The 20,460-nt window shown below is 42.9% G+C and overlaps 1 protein-coding gene across 4 annotated transcripts in view; it reads right to left on the reverse strand.

The window, feature by feature from the left end:
- Window positions 1-20,460, reverse strand: part of MAD1L1 (mitotic arrest deficient 1 like 1) — a 356,012-nt gene that overhangs the window by 209,402 nt on the left and 126,150 nt on the right. For 2 of the 4 annotated variants that reach the window (XM_071570868.1, XM_071570869.1), the window contains one exon: window positions 5,772-5,912. In XM_071570868.1, coding sequence (XP_071426969.1) covers window positions 5,772-5,912 — 141 coding nt within the window. Of the gene's footprint in view, window positions 1-5,771; window positions 5,913-13,087; window positions 13,173-20,460 lie in introns of those variants that run through there. The other 2 variants (XM_071570870.1, XM_071570871.1) reach the window with 2 other exon arrangements.

The following is a 20,460-nucleotide window of genomic DNA, read 5'->3' on the forward strand; positions in this document are numbered from 1 at the left end:
ACTTCAATATGCAGTGGAGTGTCCTTCAGGTTGCTCACTGTGGGGATATTTTTCTGGGGATAGTCTGTAAAGCAGCTTATCACAGGCAAGAAGTTGTCTTAGTTAATGATTCCCCCTAAGCAAGTTGGTGACAGGACATTCTCGTTGTTGAGAATGATGGAGTTTGCTTCCAGGTTGCTGTGGTCTTGGGAACTGCTGACTTAAAGCCATTCTTGAACTGTCAGAGCATCCACACACTAAAAATAGCTGTAAAAATCTCCCTGTCACAAAGACAATGCTGCCTTGTGCAGAATAAGTGCCACAGACTGATTCTTTTGATGAGTTACTAACTTTCAGGACAGATCCCAAATGAGGTATCTCCTGAAAAAAATTAATAGTAATTGAGTTTTAAAATGGAGTTTGGCCAAGCAAAAAGGCTTAGATACACAGAGACAGGTTCTGCTGCAGCATCAAGTAGTTTTAAGAGGCACTGTTCTTCCACAGAGCTGGTTCTGTCACCTTGAACAAATCATTAAGGCTCTTTGTGACTTGACTTCCTCATTTATATGATGATTATTTGCAAGGTGTTCTCCCAAAACACAACCACTGGGCAGGTGTAGAAGAGAGGGGAAGAAACTAATGACTCCTCCCCAACTTGGTAAGGTCATTCAGGTCTGAAGGAAGACAAAACACATGAAATAACAGAGAACTAGAGATAATCCATTTTGCAGGACTGCAGGAGGACACAGGCCTGACCTGCCCTCCTTCAGCAAAGAAAGAAAATACAAAGGACCCTGGGAAGGCTCGAGCCTGCCAAGAGATGCCAAAGCATTCAGCTTCAAAATGCTATTCCAACAAGGTGTTTGCTTTGTCAGGAGATGATGTCCAGCCCTGTGACTGCTCCAGCAATCAGTGGTAGCTGATGCATGGAGAGCATCAGCATCCTCTCCAGAGGGAACCTGTTCTCTCCCACATGAGTCAGAGATAAGATGCTACAATGACAGCAGAAATCTGGGCAAGTGAAACATGTGCCATTCTGGAGTGGCAGGAAAGCTCTGGTGATTCCAATTTGCTCCTTATGGACTTCCCAAGTGAGCAGAGTAATCTTCTCACTGCTTCTTGCAGTTGTCACCAAGAAAAAAACAAACAGTGCATAAAGGTTGGATGGCAGAGAGGTACGGAAAGTCAGCAGGAGGAACCTGAAAATGAAAACAAACTCCTCTGTACCTTGCACAGATGGGAGGAAATGTCTCTGTAAGGTTCCCACCATGACATAACCCCCTTCTGCTATGTAAAGAAGCAATTTACTTTTGAGGGGGAGAGGCAATATGGAAAAGGAGAAACACAAAGTGTGGATGCAAGACAGGGGGGAAAAAAAAGAAGGTAAAAAAAACCAGGAAAAGTGCTGATGGGGGAAACTAGGTGAACGACAAGGAAGAACTGTTAACTGCTCAAATTAACATTTTAATGCATTTGCGTGTAATATTCAAGCATTTTAAGCCCCGGTGTGACTGCTGAGTAACCCCCTTGGCAAGGAGTTCTAATCGCCAGCAGACTCACTGCAGTTTATCAGGGGCAGATTAAGTGGCAATTTTTGGTCAATGAGTTTTGGGGTCACCACTAATGGCCATGGTGGAACAAAACACAGAACATATGGCATGTCATGTGTTGAAACTGTCAGACTCACAATTAACTGATTAGAGTACATATGGTGCTCACAGACAGGGTAAATCTCTCAATGTAAAAGATGCAGGAGACCAGTGAAGGTGCCAGCGTGAGTTTTCCTTGCACATCTCTCTTCATTAATGTTTCATATGGAGCCAAGAGTGTTGTAATAAAATCACTATTAATGGAGAAATATTTATGATTATTTCTCTTTCATGCAGCTGAATTTAACTTTTCAAACACTAAACTTCACATCAAAGCTTTTTCACAGTAGCTGTTGCATGCACAGAACCTTCCTGGTTTATCATATTTACCTTGAAATTATAAGTAACAAGAGCCAAGGTGGTAAAAGTTAAAGATTGGTAAGAAAACTGTTAATACCACCAGTATCAAAAAAAAAGAAAAAAACATTCATGCTGCCATGAAAATACAGTTACAATTCTATTTAAGTATTTGTGACAGGTCGGCCAGGGACAAACTCATTCCCCCTTCAGTTCTAAAATATACTTTTAAAAAGATGGTGACACTTCATTAACCATGTGAAATGGGCTGACACAGCCTGCTTGCTTTTCCAGCCACCATTTCAGAGGACATTTTTCTTTGCATCTCTCCATGCTTTACATTCAACACTCTGTAAAGTGCTTCCTTGAAGCTCTCCAGCCACATCACCCTCATGGAGTAGAGGGTTGAGATGGGGGCAGGCAGTTCTGGGGGAGAGAAAACAATCAGGTTTGGTCCCGGAACAAGGATGCGTTCGCATGTCTGTGCATTGGAGACCCAGCTTTGCTCACCAGTCATCAGTGAAGGGGATTTAAAAAGTTCTTCAGTAGTCTCTTACCCTTCCAGTCCTCTGCTCCATTAGGCTCTGACAGGACCAGTTCTAGCGCAGCATCACTTCACCTCTGAAGTGATACAGGATCAAAGCATCCTTCTGTCTGCAGTTGCTGAAAGGTGCCTCTAATCCAGGTGCTGTCAGATTCAGACACAGCAGTGCCCCAGCAGCTCTGCCCAGCGAGGGCTGGGCACAGCTCTAACTCCATCCTCCCAGCAGACATCAGCACCCACACACAGTCCCCTCCAGGGCTTACAGCTCCTCTCTCATTGCCTGGATTCCTTTAAGCGGCTTCCCACTTCCATTGATAAACTCAGAAAGGACTTAGCGGAAACCTCATCTCCCTAATGAGTTAAAAGCTGTTGCCTCAGCCCCAAATCTTCCCAGTCCCACACTCTTCCTTCTCTTTCCTACTGTGTTATCTCTATCATTCTGTCTTCACTAGAGCTTCCTGCCTGCTGCTGGAAGGGATGGGGAAATCTCCCTTCTCAGAGCAAGGAAAAATCCCTCTTAAGAACATCCATTTTTCGCCCCTCTATGTTTTGTCAGAAGTGGGGCTGCTGGGGACAGATTAGGGCAGACAGAAGAAACATGAAAAAAGAAAGTATTAAAGGGCTCTCTTCTAGGGGTCACAGAAAGATTTTGGTAAATTAAGTACTCTGTAGCCAAAAAAAAAAAAAGTTGTGAGAAAAGAAGTCAGAGAGGAGAGACATGATTCATGGTGCAAATGTTAAGATTTATGAACAAAACTGAAAGGCAGAAGCTACAAAACATAATAACGCAAGTGGATACATCTGATTTAAGAGTCTTAAAGGGCTTTTTGAAACTCAGAGAGCTCCTTGACCACAGTGGTTCCTGGAGCCTCTCCAGAGGAGGGCCAGTGCACAGGGACTGTGTCCCTGTGTCTGCTGGGTGCCAGACACGCCTCTGTGGGAGTAACTGTGGTTCCCACAGCCACACAGCCCCTGCCAACTGGTGATATCGATTGCTTGCCACACTTGAAGCATCCTAGCCTACCAAAAAGTAATAGTGTCAGATAAGCCTTTTCAGCTCAGATCCATCACTGTCCTTCTTTGCAGCTGCCCCAGACCTCCCCTGGATCTCACTGGAACAGCTCTGCACGTGTTTGCTTTGCTGCCACATGATGATGCTCACAGGTGAGCTCTTCCCATTCTCCTGTGCTACTCCACAAGCTGCCTGTGTGCTGCCCTCCCAGGCCCATTCACACCAGAGGCTCCTGGGATGCCCTGACCCTCAGACATGCCCAAGTTTCCATTTTCCTTCCCTCCTCACCCCTCAAACAGCAGCTGTTTTTTCCTCATCTCACAAACAACTGAGGCTCCAAGGTGCCTCATTCCAGCAGTCTCCTCTGTTTGTGAGATGAGTCATTCAGGTGTCAACATTTCTAAAACTCATGGGGAGGCTCAGCAGAGTTGGGAGGGTGCAGAGCATTAAGTCAGAAGTTATTAATAGCTGCCACCGACCATCTCATCGACTTTGATCTAATGGCAGTTGATTACAGCTGCTGTTCCTGATGATGAGGCACCAGGAGTTCTGCTTGTGCCTCAATAGTTTTCAGATTTTTACTAGAACAAAAAACTTCCCCCCGAAATTTCAAAACAGATGGGATTCAGCAGTCAACACTGCAGTCAGAAAGGCAAACACAATCAAGTAAAGTGTAAAATTTTACTTTACGAGGAAAATATCAGGTGTTTGAATCCTGCTTCCAACAAAGTCTTTGAAAGGCTTAAAGGTTGACATCACACACAACAAACCCCCAGAGAACACAGCTCCTTTCTGAAATTTTCCACATAGCCCTTAATCCATACCCATGAAAACAAACTTAGAATTTGTTCCCTACAAACAATTAAAGGGGTATGCCAATTGGTTCCCACACTCTTCCACGCTGTCACCTGAAGAAGAAAAGGTAATTTGCTATTGCCTGAAGACAAACATGCACGCCCAGAATAATCAAAGAAACAACTCAGGAAATCTCCCTGCAACAACCAAGAGCCACTGCTGGGAATAACTAAGGAAGGAGGATAAAATAGCCACCTCTCCCTTTATGTCAGCATCATCTGATCCTGCTCTGTCTGGTGGGAAGCAATACTGTGATCAAAAGACAACACAGAGAAACATCCTGAGACAGAGAAACTCAGGCAAATTTCCATTTTATCTGCTGTTACCACCTAACATCTCTATCAGCTTGCCCAAAACTTTGCAGAATTCCTTTTCTGAGAAACAGGGATGAAGTGGATCTATACCATGATACTGATCTACACCACAGTGCTCTGCTTGCAGGGGATTTAAAGGTCACTGGAGCCAGTACTGCCTGATGCAAGTCCCTATCTCCCACAACAAGAAAACAGGGTTTTTTAAAGCTGCCAGAAGCAACAGTTTTGTGCAGAGTGGGACAGTCCATTCTGTGGCTTGAACATGAACCCAAGGAGCAATTTCTACAAGTTTTACTCCATTTGACTTAGAACACCTAAATCTATGTGGTGATGGAATGAGACATGAAGAAAGAAAAACTTACATACTTATGACTATTGTAAAGCCCATGTAATAAAACTTGCAAGCTTTAAGATTACACACATATTCCCGATACTTCAACTCGTGACTGTAAAGCCCATTCCACTATGACAAAGCACAACAGAGAAGAGAGGAATGATTTGACCAATGCATGTTAACATTTTCCTCACCACAGACATTTCAGATCACAATTTCCAAAAAGAGAACTAAAGATGGAACAAGAATTCCTTCAAGAAAGATTTCACCTGTGCAAAGAATGTTTTCTTTCTTAGAAAAAATCTAGCAGAAAGCATTTAATAGTGACCAGCATTGTGTGGTTTTCAGGGCAAATTCAAAGAAGTGAACAACTTAGAGCAGACATACTTTAGGTAAGGGTTGAAGAAGTAAAGCTTTTATAAACTCAAGCTGCTCACACTGTACAGGAGAGCCTTGACAGATGGGATATAGTGACCCCTTGGACAAGACCACAGAGATAACATCACATTTTACTTGCCCTTAAGTACAGCCCTTTAACCCACAGGACCGTTGTCACCCCAGCCATGCAGTGCAGCACAGCACACTCATCACACCCAAGGATTATCTCCTTGGCTTCCTCCAGCATCAGCTGCAGAGCAATAACTGCTGAATCTCACTGATCCCGGAATTCTGAACTCAACATCACAAATCTGCCTTCTGCAAGCAGAGCTCACACCATGAGGCAACTCAACGTTAGAGGTCTCAACTCCTTCAGCCCTGGGGTTGGAGCCTGATGCTCCTCTCTTACCTCCAGCTCGGTGTTGTGCGCGTGCAGCTTCTGCACCATGTCCTCGGCCTCGCGCATGCGCCGGCCCAGCTGCGGCGAGTGCTCGGCGGGGGTCAGCTCGCTGTCGTACGACTCCAGGATCGCCCGCATCCCATCGCGCTCCTGCCAGGAACAACACACACCTTTAGGGACATAGCCCCTCATGGCACCCCAAGGAGAGGCTTCCCAGAAGAACAGTCTACGTTTTAGCTCGTTGTTCTTCTACACAGCAATGAAACCCTGATAGATGAGCACTCCTCGTCTTCGTATTGGCGTCGAGCCACAGGTGAACACACAGTTTTAATAAAATACATAGGCAGTTAAATGTCTGTCTGACATCTGATCCTGTCAGATCTCAGAAGCTCAGCAGGGTCAGCCCCAGTTAGTACTTGGATGGGAGACCTCCTGGGAAAATCCTGGGTGCTGTAGGTTCTAGTCCTGAGGACTTCACTGGCACTGTCCAGGCTCGCTCGGCCATGGCAGATGAACCTTAGGAGTAAAGGGTGAAAAATGAGACTCTCTTGTGTCTATAAAACCCCACATCCCTTGCAGACACTCTAACAAGCAGATGGTAACTGAAAACAGAGCCTGCCTTCTTTCTGGAGATACTATTCTAATTCAACATGGCTGAATGGGTTCCTTCAGCAAATATTTAGTGTCATACGCAACATTTTTCCTGCCAGAGTTTCAGCAAAGGAGGAACAGAATTGTCACAACAGAAATGAAACAGATTTGACAATGAACAAAGTGGCTGAGAGCAAATATCCTCAAAATGGTATGTGACTTACCACTTGTTAAATGCTGCAACACTCAGTGTTTGTAACAAATATTTGTTCAGAGGTTAATATCTGGCAGACAGTGTGTTTGGCTCACTTCACAATCTGCTGGCAATTATAACCAAGCACTTGCAGAGAAAGACAAAAACAAGGATCCCTCTCCCCTCCCCGAGAGCAGTCACATTCCCAACTACAAGGCCTGAGCTCAAAGCTAAAGGTGAAACTTTTTTTGGGTGTTCCTGGCTGAAGTATTTCCTAATGCAACTTCAGACAACACCCACTGCCCACCTCCTCCAGGCACTGATGGAGACGAAAGGGGACAAAAGGAAAATTTCAAGGAGTCAGGTGTGTTTAAGGAGATTAGTGGTTACAGTGCAGTATCCACACAGGGATTAGCCAGCTGAAGAAGCGTTTTATCTTTTGACTGCACAGAAGAACCTTGATGCTTGTGAGGCTACAGAGCAGGGTCAGAGCAGCACAAGCCCTTGGCACAAACTCATGGCAGTGCTGCCTCTCTCCCACTGTCAAGTTTGCTACCTTGCCCTGCTACAGACATGCACAAGTGCTCTGGACAAACCAGCTCCTTTGAGTGAATGCTGCCATCACAGACACCCAAAGTGTTCTCAGAAGATCACTGGGCTGTACAGCTGTGCAGTTCACACCCAGCCCAGGCCACTGCCACTACACTGAATATGCAGCACTTCATAAACCCAGCTCAGCTGCGTCGAAACTTTTCAGTGGGATTCTGCTTTCTTGTGGAAAACAGGAATTGGTGGGGTAGGAAAAAAGGTCTTTTTCCCACACCCCTAAATGCAAAAGGCTGTATTTTGCATGGTGAAGGTGAGTAACTGCTCAGCTGACCAAGCCTGGATACAAAGGTTATCTCCTCCTTTCAAACCTAAAGGTCAGACTGATTGTGGACAGCAAGAGTACGTGTGGGCAAGGGAAGGAACATTCAAATTCAAGGTGTGACAACAAGACTAGGGGCAGTGCCAGAGGTGCCCTGTGCTCAGAGCACATCACACATTCAAAGGTCAGCCAGGATGGTTGGGTTGGTCAGAAGGTAAAAGGACCCCAAGACCAAAGGACAGCCAGAGGCTACAGGAACCAAGTTAATAAGAACTATAAAGAAAAATAGGTTTTAACAAAAATAGTACCCACAGCTATTACTAGCTCCTAACCCAGATCAAACTGAAGAGAATATTTTTCCAAGGAGAAAGAACAGTTTTGCCATAGTTTAGAAAGAGTTATTCATCTGACAGACATGAGAAAGGAAACACTTCCATGTTACTGAGGAAGAAAACACAAACAGCCAACACCAGCCTTGTAATGAACTTGTTTAGCAGAAAGGCATCAGGACAAGATCCCTTCCTCCTCTTCCCCCTCCAATACACAGACATCACACAGTCTGCCCACTGCACTCTCCATAAAGCAAACTGCTTTTGCTCAGGAGATGACTTCCATTCTCCATTTATTGCCAAATCATTGTGTAGAGCACAGAAAAGAACATAATGAGAGCATTTGGTGAACGTACCGGTTTGAGCTTTGCATGTTGTTGCAATTAGATTTGCAATTACAGCATCCCCCTCCTTCTCTGCACTCCGAGTCGCTCTGCTATCCTCATTTTCTCCTAAGCATCTTTCATCAGTGTGATAATTTACCACTGCAATGTTCTCTCCATTACAGCAGGGCAGTCCTGAAATCCTTAGCATTTTTTTCAAAAGCAAACAGGACCCCCTGGCAACTCCCACCACACTTGGCTCCCAATTAACTGCTGAATATCAGGTCACTCGAGACATCCCCAGCAAGATCCTCTCAGCTCCCTGAGCTCTGCAGCTGCCAGGAGGACAAACTCCTGCTTTCATGTTAGCATGGAAAAGCTGCACAGGAGCAGGACATCCCTACAGGCTTTCCCTGAAAATCAACTACAGCCCTTGCCCTTCAAAGCCTTTCTCCTAAATTAAGAGTAAACTTCTCAAGAAAAAACACACATGGGTAAACACAGCAGAAACTTATTGGAAAAAAAGGTGCTGAAAAACTGAGCTAAAGGGTGGCACAATTAAACACTTGATCCTGGAGTTCACTTCTCTTTAATTATTTCTAAATATTAATACTGAAACGAAATCACTGCTCAGCTTTCAACAAGTGGTCCCCAGCTCCATTTTTAAAATTTCTCCCCATCAAGAGCACTTACTGAAAGCTTTTCCCTCCCTCCTGAAGATCTTGTTAGTTTGGCAGGAAACAGAAGTTCTTGTTGAGAAGTCCTCTCTCTAAAAAGATTCTCTAAAATGTAATCCTAATTTAGTAAATTGCTGCAATATTTCCTCATTCTACACACCAGGATATTCCCCAAGCCCCATCCAAATCCTCCCCAGGGACTTTCAGATGCCCTTTTTAAACTTATTTCAACACCTCCACTTTCCTGCTTCCTATCAGGAGAGTATTCACCAGAATTACTACAAAGCACTTCCTCTGGGAATTCCCAAAATCCACCCAGGATGGGGCATCTCTGCTAACTCATCATGGACCTAACACTGGCCCAATTCCAGGTACTCTTTACCTTAAGCAGCTTTAAATCAACACCTGAACAGAAATGCAGCTTACCCTAAACGTGCCCTAAAAGCAGAACAAGAGTTTAGATGTTCATTATAAATCTAGGAGATTAATGCCCTGCACAAACTCTGGTGCTGCAGCTTGCAGCTGGGTTTGAGGAGATGGAAGCTGGAAAAATAGGAAGGATGGTGATTTTCTCAAAGGTTGAAGAGTTTCCCTACTTTCTGCCAGCACCAGCCCATTCACCAAACAAATGCCTCCTGCTACTGCATAAAGAAACACATTTTATCCAGAACCTAGAGTTAATCCCATGAAAAAAAAGAACAGGAAAATACCTCAGTATGACACCCCTAAGATGAAGCTTCTCCCCAGTCCTCCCACCAGCTCCTCTGCTCCCTCTGTGTAAAGCCAAAGCTCCACAAGCAGCTCGAAGCTCAAAGAAAGTCCCTTTCCTCAGCATTCACACACCAGAGGGGTTTAGAAACAGCAGGAATACAAGTTGAGTCCTCCAGGATTTCTGGGTTAATTTTAGGGAAAGATCTGAGAGTGGTTCATATAAGCAGCATCACTGTGTCAGTGCAGCCCTGCACATCACCAAGGGCAGCCCACCCCTTCAGACATGGTCCCTGAGCAGCAGGACAGCCACTCCCAGCAACTGAAGAGTAAAACACAGCCAAAAAAAAATCCTCAAAAGCCTCTGACCTTACAACCAAGCATGTAAGTTCAGGCCTTGCTCCTGCTGCTTCTCGTTAGCCGCTCTTCAAACACACACACACTCCATTCACCACAGACTTTCTAATTAGTTGAAGAAAAGAAAAATCAATAAGAAAGAAATTAAAGTTACAAATCTAACTGAAGTCAGTCACACACACCCAGGGAAAATTTGTTCCTGGGGTAAAGTTTATCTAGTGTCATAATTTTATTGAAATCCTATATCTTCCTATTGACTTTTATCGTTTCAAGCTGGATGCCAGAGTTATCATTATTAGAGTCTCAGTGTTGCTTGCAGGCCTGAGGTTTGAGGTGGCTTGGGGTTTTTTCTTCCCTTTTATAAACAAGCTGTAATTGTCTGGTTTATTGATCAATAAATCTTTCAACTGCCTCTCTTCACCCAGCCTCTGTTCTGGTAGCTCTCCTGCACCATTCCCTGCACGAAAACACGGGGTTGTTGTTTTTTAAGGAACAGATTGTTTTGTCATTAGCAATGAAAGAGCAGGAATCGTGCCGGTCAGTTCCAATAATGGCTTTTTAATGACAGATTCCAGTCACAGTAAAATCTGCTTTATTTCCACATGAGTGAACTTCAACCATTAATCCACAACCCAACCACTCAGCTCGCTTGCTGTCTCACCCCTGCACGGGTTAGAGCCTGGCAGAGGAGACAGACTCTGTAAAGTGGAATCATAATGGTATTTCCCACTCAGTGCTTTTGTTGATGGCACAGAAATATTCCTGTTCCAAGCCTTACATCAGCTTTTTGTTTAATTAATGATAATTTTTGGAGAATGTTAATAGACTGCTTCATTATCAGAAATCAGTGGCAAGATCTCCCCCTTCTCTTCCTCTCCAGACTCCTAAATCCAAATTAGTTGTAATAAGGGAAAATTCCAAGACTTGAAGAAAGATATGGGGCTTCAACATCAAACAGATGCTATTTGCAATCAGGTACAATTTAGCTAACTATTCCTCATAAAAACACAAATAAAAGGGAGAGATGAGTGTGTAACTGAGGTCTGGGCTTCCTTGCTTTAAGCTACACAAACACACATACAACAGAAGAATGGAGACAGTAAGTGGGGCTTGACCAGATGTTTAACATTAGTAAAATTAGCAGAGTGGGATGTAGGAACCAGCCAAAATATCATTAGAAATAACTGAAGAATACTTAAATATATTAGAGTGTGTCAGGACTTACTGACAAAATATATTCCTAGTTTACTTGAAAAAGATTGATCACAGTAATATCTGGTCCATGAGCAACTACTTTTGATGAACTCACAAAAGGCAGGACAGGACCTGAAAACAGGACAGAGGAACAGATCCAACCTTTTAAAACAAGGGTGGATGAGAAGATACAGACTCTGGCAATTATAAATCACTTCAATATTTTCGTACCTCATAAAATACTTGAAGAAAACATTAACAATCAAATTGCAAGCAGCTAGAGAAGAATTAGGGACAAGAAACAATCAACTGAGCCTTAATATGAATAATATCAAACCAGTCTAATTTCCTTCTTTGACAGGTAAATTGTCTACAGAATAAAGGCAAATAATAAATGTGATAAATCTTAACTTCAGTGATGTGTTTATCAAAGAGGAGAATTACAATTCAACAACACCCCTGTAATTTAAAGAAATGAATTTGCATCAGAGTGATGAAAATCATGAAAGCAAAGCACAGAGCCCTGAGTGTGTTTGGCAGCACAGACACAGTCCCTTTAACAGGCTGCAGCACCAGTGGGCACCTGCTCCTTCTCAGAGCTGCCACTTTGCACCTTCCTTATGGGAAAAACCTGCACCCCTCTCCAGCTCACTGGGATAACAGGCAGGTGCCCTGCACACCCAGAAAAGCATCAGCCAGGGAATGCCAACAGGGCTACTGCCAATTAACAGATTCTGCTCCAATTTGATGGCTGGAGGAATTGATAAGGAATTGATATACTATTAAATCTTAGTTTTTAACACATTCACATCCCACTGCCTTTTGGCAAATGTAGAGGGAAAAGTAACAACAAAGCAACAGCAAGATGCAGGAAACAGGGGCCTGAAGGCAGAGCTGTAGCTAAAGGCATGTTCAGTCAGACTTTACTCCTATGGGAACACCTGTAAAGGAGCCACATCACCTCAGCTCCCTTCCTGGAGCACTGCTAATTAACACAGGAGCTAATCAACTCTGCCAGAACAGACAAAACCCCCAAGAGATCCAGGCTAAACAAAATTAGCAAAAATTAAATTACCAGAAACTTCTCAAACCCTCCTTGTCCACAGCAGCACCTACTACCACCAGAAGGCAAATGGTTCATAGTTCTCCTTCCTCTTACCACCCTTGTCTTGTGTACAAATCATCTTCAAACCAAAATTTTCTATTCTCAAAGCTCCAAATAACTTTCTTCTCAGCTACAGCCATTTCCCAACATTTCTCTCTGTGGCTGACCTATTTCCACATTACTTTGCAAATCAGAACTGACTGCAGACACACATGTATATACACACCACTGACTTTCTACTCAAGACCTCAATTAAAACACCATTTATGAAAAAAAAATCCCATTACTCCATAAAAATAAAAACATGCAGCAGATTTCACTACCCTTGCACTGACAACACCACCACGGAACTATTTTTTTGCCTTTAGATAACCTTTTTTCTCAACTGTGATTGTCTATATAACAACCCTCTGCTTGCATTTTTGCCCCTCAAGCCAATATAAGCCACAGGAGTTTGAAGATGGATTTAACCTATAAAGACGACCTTCATGTATGCTGTTCCCTACAACCAAGGCTTCTCCAATAAAAATAAAATATTCCATCTATGTAAATCCAAGAACCTCCATCTGTGCCTAACCTGAGTAGGTAGGAAAGAGGTTGGAATGCTTCATGTACTCCACAACCACCAGCACACAGCAAACCAGGAATTCAGCATATATATCTCTCTGTCCCATCAACTCTCTACAAGGGATGGTTTCCATCAGTTCCCTAATACTCTCAAAACAGACCATTTGCTTGCCAGGAAATCAGTGTGTCAATCAGGCTGAACACCATCTTTCCTCCCAAGGCTGGAAGTCTGGAGAAACCAGGCAGAGATCATGAGGAAGGTGATGAAAGACTAATTTTATGTGCCAGAACGAGGCATTCAGAGACACTCAGCTTCCCAACCATCCATTCTTAAATTTTGGAGAAAGTCTGCAACCTGACTGCTCTTTTGGCAAACACTCAGCTGGCAGCTTTAAATGTACTCCCATAAATACCTGTGTATCTTACATGCTCTTGTATTCCATAAGTTTTTCTACAGATTTATGGTTCTTCCTTTCTAGCCTTGGTCCCTCTCCTCCAATGCTTCTCTGCAGAGAGCTCAGCTTGCCTTATATCCTGGCAATGGACCAGAGCAAATAAATCCACTGTAACCCTTTTAATCTGTCTCTGATAAATCCCCTGCTTACTATCTCCTGGAAAATTGTGCATGGTCTCTGAAAGCCTCATTTTGCTTATAGCACATACATATGCCAGCTGACAAGCAATCACACAACTGACACTGCAACAAATTAAATATTATCTGACTAAAATACCCCTGGGGTCCTCTTGCTTCACAGTGAGTTTAACATGTTTAGTTATGTTTCTTAACCCCCTGCTGCTGTAAAATAATTTTATGATTTTTCCTTCATTTAAGTCCCTTCTACTGGAACGCTCACCACTGCCTGTCTCCAGCATGGGCTTGCTTTTCTGTCTCACTGTATTTCTCATCTCTTCATTTCAGAAAAGTCCCTCTTCTTCCTGCCATTCCTCTCAGTCCCACTGCTCAGGTGGTGACAATCTCGTGAGAGTGGGAACCTGCCTTATTCATCTGCCTCAGCACGGGGTCTCTCAGCATGTGTACAGTTCACCTGTGAAAAACAAATTTCTGAAAAAAAAACCCCATACTCCTTCAACCCAGCCACTATATTACCATCACTGCCACAGAGAAGGCTGATGTGGGAATGTATTCTCCATACTGGCAAAACAAAATTAACACTTTATTCATCTATTAAAAAAAAGAAGAATAGGAAAAAAACCTTATACAACCCCAAAAAGAATGTTTTTAAAGAAGATATACCAGATTCTTCTATTCTGCAAGTATCTACAGCACAAAAACTCACCCCTACATTCATTCTTACCCTCAGATTTCTTTTCCTCCTGTCTAGTAAGTAACAGAGATATTGGCCTCTAAAGCTCTTATCAGGCAGTTTCCTTCAGTTTTAACCACTTAAATATCATTAACTTGGGAGAAAAGTAAACTGAACTGTGCTCTAAGCCTGTGCCATTATCTCTGCAAGAATGCAGAGAGAGGAACAGCCCCACTGCCTGGGCTCTGTTCCTGGGATATTTGGGCTAAGACAGAAGTGAAGCAGGAGGGCAAATCTCTCACATCAGATTTCAAGAGGACAGAAAAATCAGAGACCCAAGTTCATGTAATCAGCTCCAACACAGCACATTCCATTGAACTCAGAAGTAATTCCTTGGACCCCTCATGATGTGTCAATGTCTCTAGAAAAGTGGCAGCTGTGGCTCTTTCAAGAAGGCAAGAAAAAGGGATTTTAGATGATATTTCAGAATATATATCACCTCACTGCTTTATTAGAAGATATTAATAATTTCCCATACTTTACTTAATTCATAAAACATATCCTCTACTACTTCCAGGGTATAAAAGCTCTGTGATTTCAGTAAGAGTTTCACAGAATCACAGACTGTTCTGAGTTGGAAGGGACCCACAAGGATCATTGAGTCCAACCCTTAAGTCAATGGCCCACACAGGGGATTGAACCCGTGACCTTGGCCTTATTACAACCAAGTTTCATAAACTGTACATCAAGTTGTGTCCTATGTCACACATAGCTTATCTGAATTATCTCTAAAGGATTCTCAGGGCAGAGGGGACACAGCTGCTGGTCCTTGCAGCTCAGTGGTTCCTCCTTAGAAAGAGGACACAAGGCAGAGGAGACCGAACAGTCTGGCTCAGTATCTGCTGCAACAGGACAGTCTCAGGGAACTGAGGAACCAAACACCCAAAGCACCTGCAGTGCAAACCATCACATCTGATAGACATGAGAGTCACAGAGGGCTGAACACATCTGTATAAAAGCCCTTTCTGTCCACTCTGTGTTGGGGTTTAGCTGTTTCCACTTGTCTGTAATACCTGTCTGAAACTCTCTTCAGTTCCTTTCCCGTAAGTGCTAAGGCACTGCTCAGAACCCCACAGTATTCCCAAATCCACTCCAATGGTGCTTTGCCTCCATTCCAGTTGCACCTTCACTTTCAATTCTAGAAAAAAGGATATTTAATAAATATTTTTGAAAAGCAAGGTCTCATTGACAACTCCTCTGGATATTTTTATGGTTCTATAAATATCCAGTCTCTGTCTGAACCCTGAGAAACTCCTGACCTTGCCAGTTTTCTGCTGGAAATTAATCCCATTACTTTTTTCACTGCTTGAAAATGTATTTTCTTTTATCAGGTCTCAATTTGCCACCTTTCAGCTTCATTTACCACTTTTGTTCTTGCCTGGCACAGAGAGGGAAAACAGCTCCCAAACAACTTCCCTAAACCACTCATTCATTAGGCTGTGCTTTCAACTTGTTTACCTTAAAAAGTAGTTGAAGAAGAGGTGACAAGTCCCATCTTCAGTTTTCCAGCATAGCTGCTTTCCCAGTCTCATCACCCGTGTCTGGCTGCTGCTCTCATTCTGCAGCATCAGTAGCTCAAGTGGGTTGATGAGGAATAAATGAATAGAAACAGCGAAGATGCACCGAGTCACTGGTCCCTTCCCCACCTCTCTGTACCAGGTACGTCCCCACCCACTCATGGCTGTGAAGAGCCTGTGGTTCCAATGCCTCCTGCTCAACACCTTCAGAGGGCTCAGCCTGTTGCAGAAACAGGACCAGATTAACCTCCTCAACCACACCTAAAGAACACGCGGAGAAGAGGATGCACCTTCACACCTAAGACAGAATCTCCAGCCCTTGTGACAACAGCACACACAGATTTCCTCAAGTTTTGAACGTTTCACAAATTAAACTATTACTTTAAAATAGCCTACAAGTTAGTAGACCTAGTATTAATATAAGCTGCTGCTCAGTGAACACCATCCCTTCACAGTGTCACCACACACTGTAAAATTAAATCACACAAAGTGACGTTCCTTTCTTTTCTCTCTCCCTCCACTGCCTCTGCAATATTAAATCAACAAAATCTTTCCTCAAAACTGCATTGACATCAAGAATGTTATGCTCAAACCATTAGACAAAACATGAAGCACTGGAGTCATGCTTCATTAAAAGAAGAAATAGTTTACCAGAAGAAAACTATTATTTAGGAAATATATTCATTATATACATCTGAAAGAGAATGATGATTAAATGTATGGGACCTAAGCATTCATCAATCTTTTAATTAATATTAGACCACAATATTTACATTTTATTTTCAGCAAAACCACACAGTAATAAAGAACAGAACCAGGGTATCAAAAAGATCGACTTTTTTGCAAACTAAACCCGCTGGTTTGTTTTCATACTAATGAAGTGTCACGTTTTAGAGAACCAAATGGACCATCAGCTTTTCTATTTCTGGGCACAACTTCATCAAAGTGAACAGAACGTGGTATAGTCACAGAAATGATTGGCAAATGAAAGACAAGGGATCAGAGAGGAAAAGACTCTCCTTGCCAGGTAACACCATGGAGAGAGCTGGCCAATAGCAGACAGTTCCCAATGAAGATCAGCTCCTACTCCCATCCTGCAACACACCCAACAATGCAGAACTCTCTGGGTAACTTTGAGGCACTGAAGTTGAACTTCAGCCTTTCCTGTGCTCCACATACCAGAAAGACAATTCCAAAGGACACCCAACCCACCACAGGCAGAATTACAGAATTCTGAGTTTGCAATCAGGTCCTCAAGAAGACAAAAAGGTGAGAACAGATCCATTTGCACAGCTATTTTTAAGCACACAACACTCACCGCCAAATTTGTTCCATCTCTGGAAAATGTGATGTGTCAGGAAATACTCTCTGAACTATTTCTATTATTCTAAAGTAAACAAAAACTTTAAAATGGAGTCTCATATCTGTTGCTATATTTGGCTCATCTCCTTCCATTTTTGAAATACCATTATCTTATTGAATAAAATGCCTTTCAATAAACCTGGCACTCTCCTGACTTAGTACAATCTTTCTCAAATACAGCTTTATTTTACCAGCTAATGCCATATAAGATTATGCCATTTTCAATGTAGTTAATAATCAGCACTAGACAGACTCAGACTTGCACAAGAGTTGAGGTTTGAAAGCTGCTCAAGATATTGCCCACTCCAACCTCCCCAGCTCTCCTGCTTTCCCCTTCTCTCCAGGACGTGTCCCACAGGATTTTTACGGGCAGGTTCATGAATGGATCAAACTGCATCATTTAAAATTATTTAAAAGTATCCTTAACATCCACCTTAGGCTGTTCAAAAAAGCCTCTACAATCAAGATAAAATCACTTGACTCCACAAGCACAAAAAAAAAAAAGCTGGTTTAGAGACAAAGGGAAAATAAAAGTTAAAGAGATCACTGAGATGGAATTTGGCCACTTCACAATCTCTCTCCCTCAACTCATTCCAAAAAGCTGTTTCTATTTTGTCTGCAAGTATTACCTTTTAGACTTGTCCTTATTATTTCACTTCCAATAACAACATACATGAGCTCTACCACGTTCAGAGAAAGCAGGACTACTATGTTGTTTTTGTCAGTGCAGTCTCAGAGGTGCTGCCCATGGTTATAACTCACTTGGACCTTCAGCTCACTGAGGGTAAGCCAGAAGCACTCAAAAAGCAGCAAGTGATGAGATTCTGCCTGTCTTCCCCTGCACTTCAGGGATGTTAAACACACACACACAAACAAAATCAACAATCAAGGCTATGCAAAACACTCCTTGTGCAAAATACCTTCCTCAAGACCAGGGAAGAAGTGCACATTTTACAGCAGATGTCAAAATCTTGTCAACTTTTTCCCCTGCATCATATTAATTACTAATGAAACAGTTTATAATTAATACTCACTTAAGTCAAGAAGCACATTAGGGGAAAAGCTATTAGTTGAACACAAGCAAATCAAATCGGCTCCAGATATACATAATGAGATGTGTATATGTGAAGAAAATACTATTGCTGTGACTTTAGAAGTCTTCAGTTTCTGAAGACACTGTTAAAACAGTGTGATCATTATGTAAAATCCTCCAGTGGCATTTCTGAATCACGATGAAGGTACAAAGAGTTGGTGTACCTGTGAAATACAGATGTACCTTCTGATGATGCATCCTCTGAGGATCTAAACACAGGAAGCCTCACAAAGGTTTGTATTCCCTGACCACCCACACAGCTCAGATTGCTCCATTCAGACAAATATTGATCCCATCCACCTCAGGCTCATTGCCAAGCCCAGGCTGGCTCACAGGCTCTCCCATTTGGATTTCCCCCTCAGTCCAAGGAGACAGGACACCAAGGTCATGGAGGGAGGAGAGGGCAAAGCACAGTCCCTCAGTCCTGTCTGTACTTGAAGCTGCTGGGGCAGAGCCTTGGAAGTGTGAACAGAACAGAAAATACCTGCTAGACACCATCTCCTAAGCCTATAAGCACAATAGCAGGCAAAAATTTATTACCTTTCCCTCTAGAGCAGTCCTGTACATATTTGAAGATATGTTTCCCTGCAGTATTCACTGGTGTAATTCTTCACTCTTTCCTCTTACCTTTTACCATTTCAGCAGATGGTTAATAAATATCCATTTCTCTCCAGCAACTGAGAGGAAGAAGCATTGTAGTATCTCTCTCAGTTAGCCAGACCTGACTGTAAGGACAGCCAGAAATGAATGAGATGAGGATTAGGAACAAGAAATCACTTTGTAATTGAAAACTCAGGGCCAGCCACCATGAAGAAAAATGCAAGGGACTCACAGAGTCACACTAAAAATCAAAGTAGAAAAGAAATGTCTGCGATCTTTGATTAATATTCTGTATTTGCACATCCAACAGGTTACCCCCCATATATCTAATTATAATATCGATCCCTAAAAGCTTTGATTTTAAAAACAGAGGTGGTACTAATTGAAAACCCCTCCTCAGCAAGTCTGTGGCATAAATTGCAAAAGACCTGTTTCTGCAGAGGGCAAAGAATGGAAACTGCAATTGTATTTAAGTTTTGGATGTGTGAGAAAGGAAGCAAAAAAACAGTTCAGGAGGTATGAGGGAGGATGACATAAAAAAGAATAAATAGGTTGAAAAATAGAGAGCTCTGAAGTTCTCCAGCTCAAAATAAAATAAGACAAAACAAATAAACAAAAAAATCCAACAACTTTACACAAAATTCTAAAACTTCTTAGGAACACAAGCAAATGAAGGAATTAATCTCCAGCTGAAGCCTGTGCACTTCTAAAAGAAGGCACCTATTCAATCATCTTTTTCTTAATCAACAGTTTAATACCATAAACAAAAAAGCAGCAGCATGACAAATGAAGTTTTCAGAGAGAGCCTCTCCCTGCCTCCTCCTGTGGCACCGAAAGGCAAACAGCTGCTCACTCTGCATCGCACTCCCTGTCCTCACACTGGCACACTAATGGGCTTTCTGACAAGGCAAACTCTAATATTAGACACTGCTCTTATTAGCTCAGATCAGAGTGTGCTGTTAAACCCTGCAGGTACCACACTCTGCTGAGGTTGCTCTCTTTATTTCACAAATCATATGTAATTGCCTCTTTAATATCACCCACTGAATTGAGTTGAACACTATCATTCTTCCCTAAATTCAACAGTCATGCACTTCAAACATATATATATTTCATACTTAAAGAATACTTTTTACAATAAAAATACTTCAAAAGCTTAGAATTGAAGTTATCAGACAATTTACCCCACTGATACAAACAGCAAAGAGAAAAGCAAAGCCACTCCTCCCAGGCTGCAAACAGTAATTGCTTTTTCACTCGCCACATGAAGAAACAGGGGGTCTCTGAAGTGGTTTTAAATCCTTATGTTTCAATGAACAGTGTGTGATGGATATGGCTGTTATTTGTAACGCCAGAGGAGCGTGTTATAAATAACCTGGTGTTATTTATAAGCAGTGTTGCTCTGCACACCAGTGCCACAGCATCCCACAGCAAGCCCTGCCTGCCAGGAAAGGCCTATGGAATGTTTGCACAGGCTTGGGCACATGGGTGATCTTTGTTAGGGATTCCAGGGCTGGCATTCCACGGCACAGGGGATGGGCACACACCTGACTGGGCATTGCACACGGGGGGGCCAGCGAGTGCCAACAGTGAGGCCCTCCCAGGGGCAGTGGGAGATGGGAAGCAAACAGGAGCTGGGCTGACTTCTGCATTCAACATGAAGGGAGTTTCTGTGGTCTGCGCTGTGTCTGTTAGAGAAGACTCTAAACAGACCCAGAAATGACACCCTGTCTGTGCTGGGGGTTGTTAACACAAGCAGGAAGTGCTTGCTCAGTGTGGACCTGGAGCTGCTGAAAGGGGAGGACAGTTACTCATCACTAATCCTTACTTGCACACCACCCTCCTACCAAGCTGGCTAACAGTCTAATGGAGAAGTCAGAAGCTTAGGG

This window comes from Pithys albifrons, chromosome 16, assembly GCF_047495875.1.
Source record: "Pithys albifrons albifrons isolate INPA30051 chromosome 16, PitAlb_v1, whole genome shotgun sequence".
In the NCBI taxonomy this organism is placed as follows: Eukaryota; Metazoa; Chordata; class Aves; order Passeriformes; family Thamnophilidae; genus Pithys; species Pithys albifrons.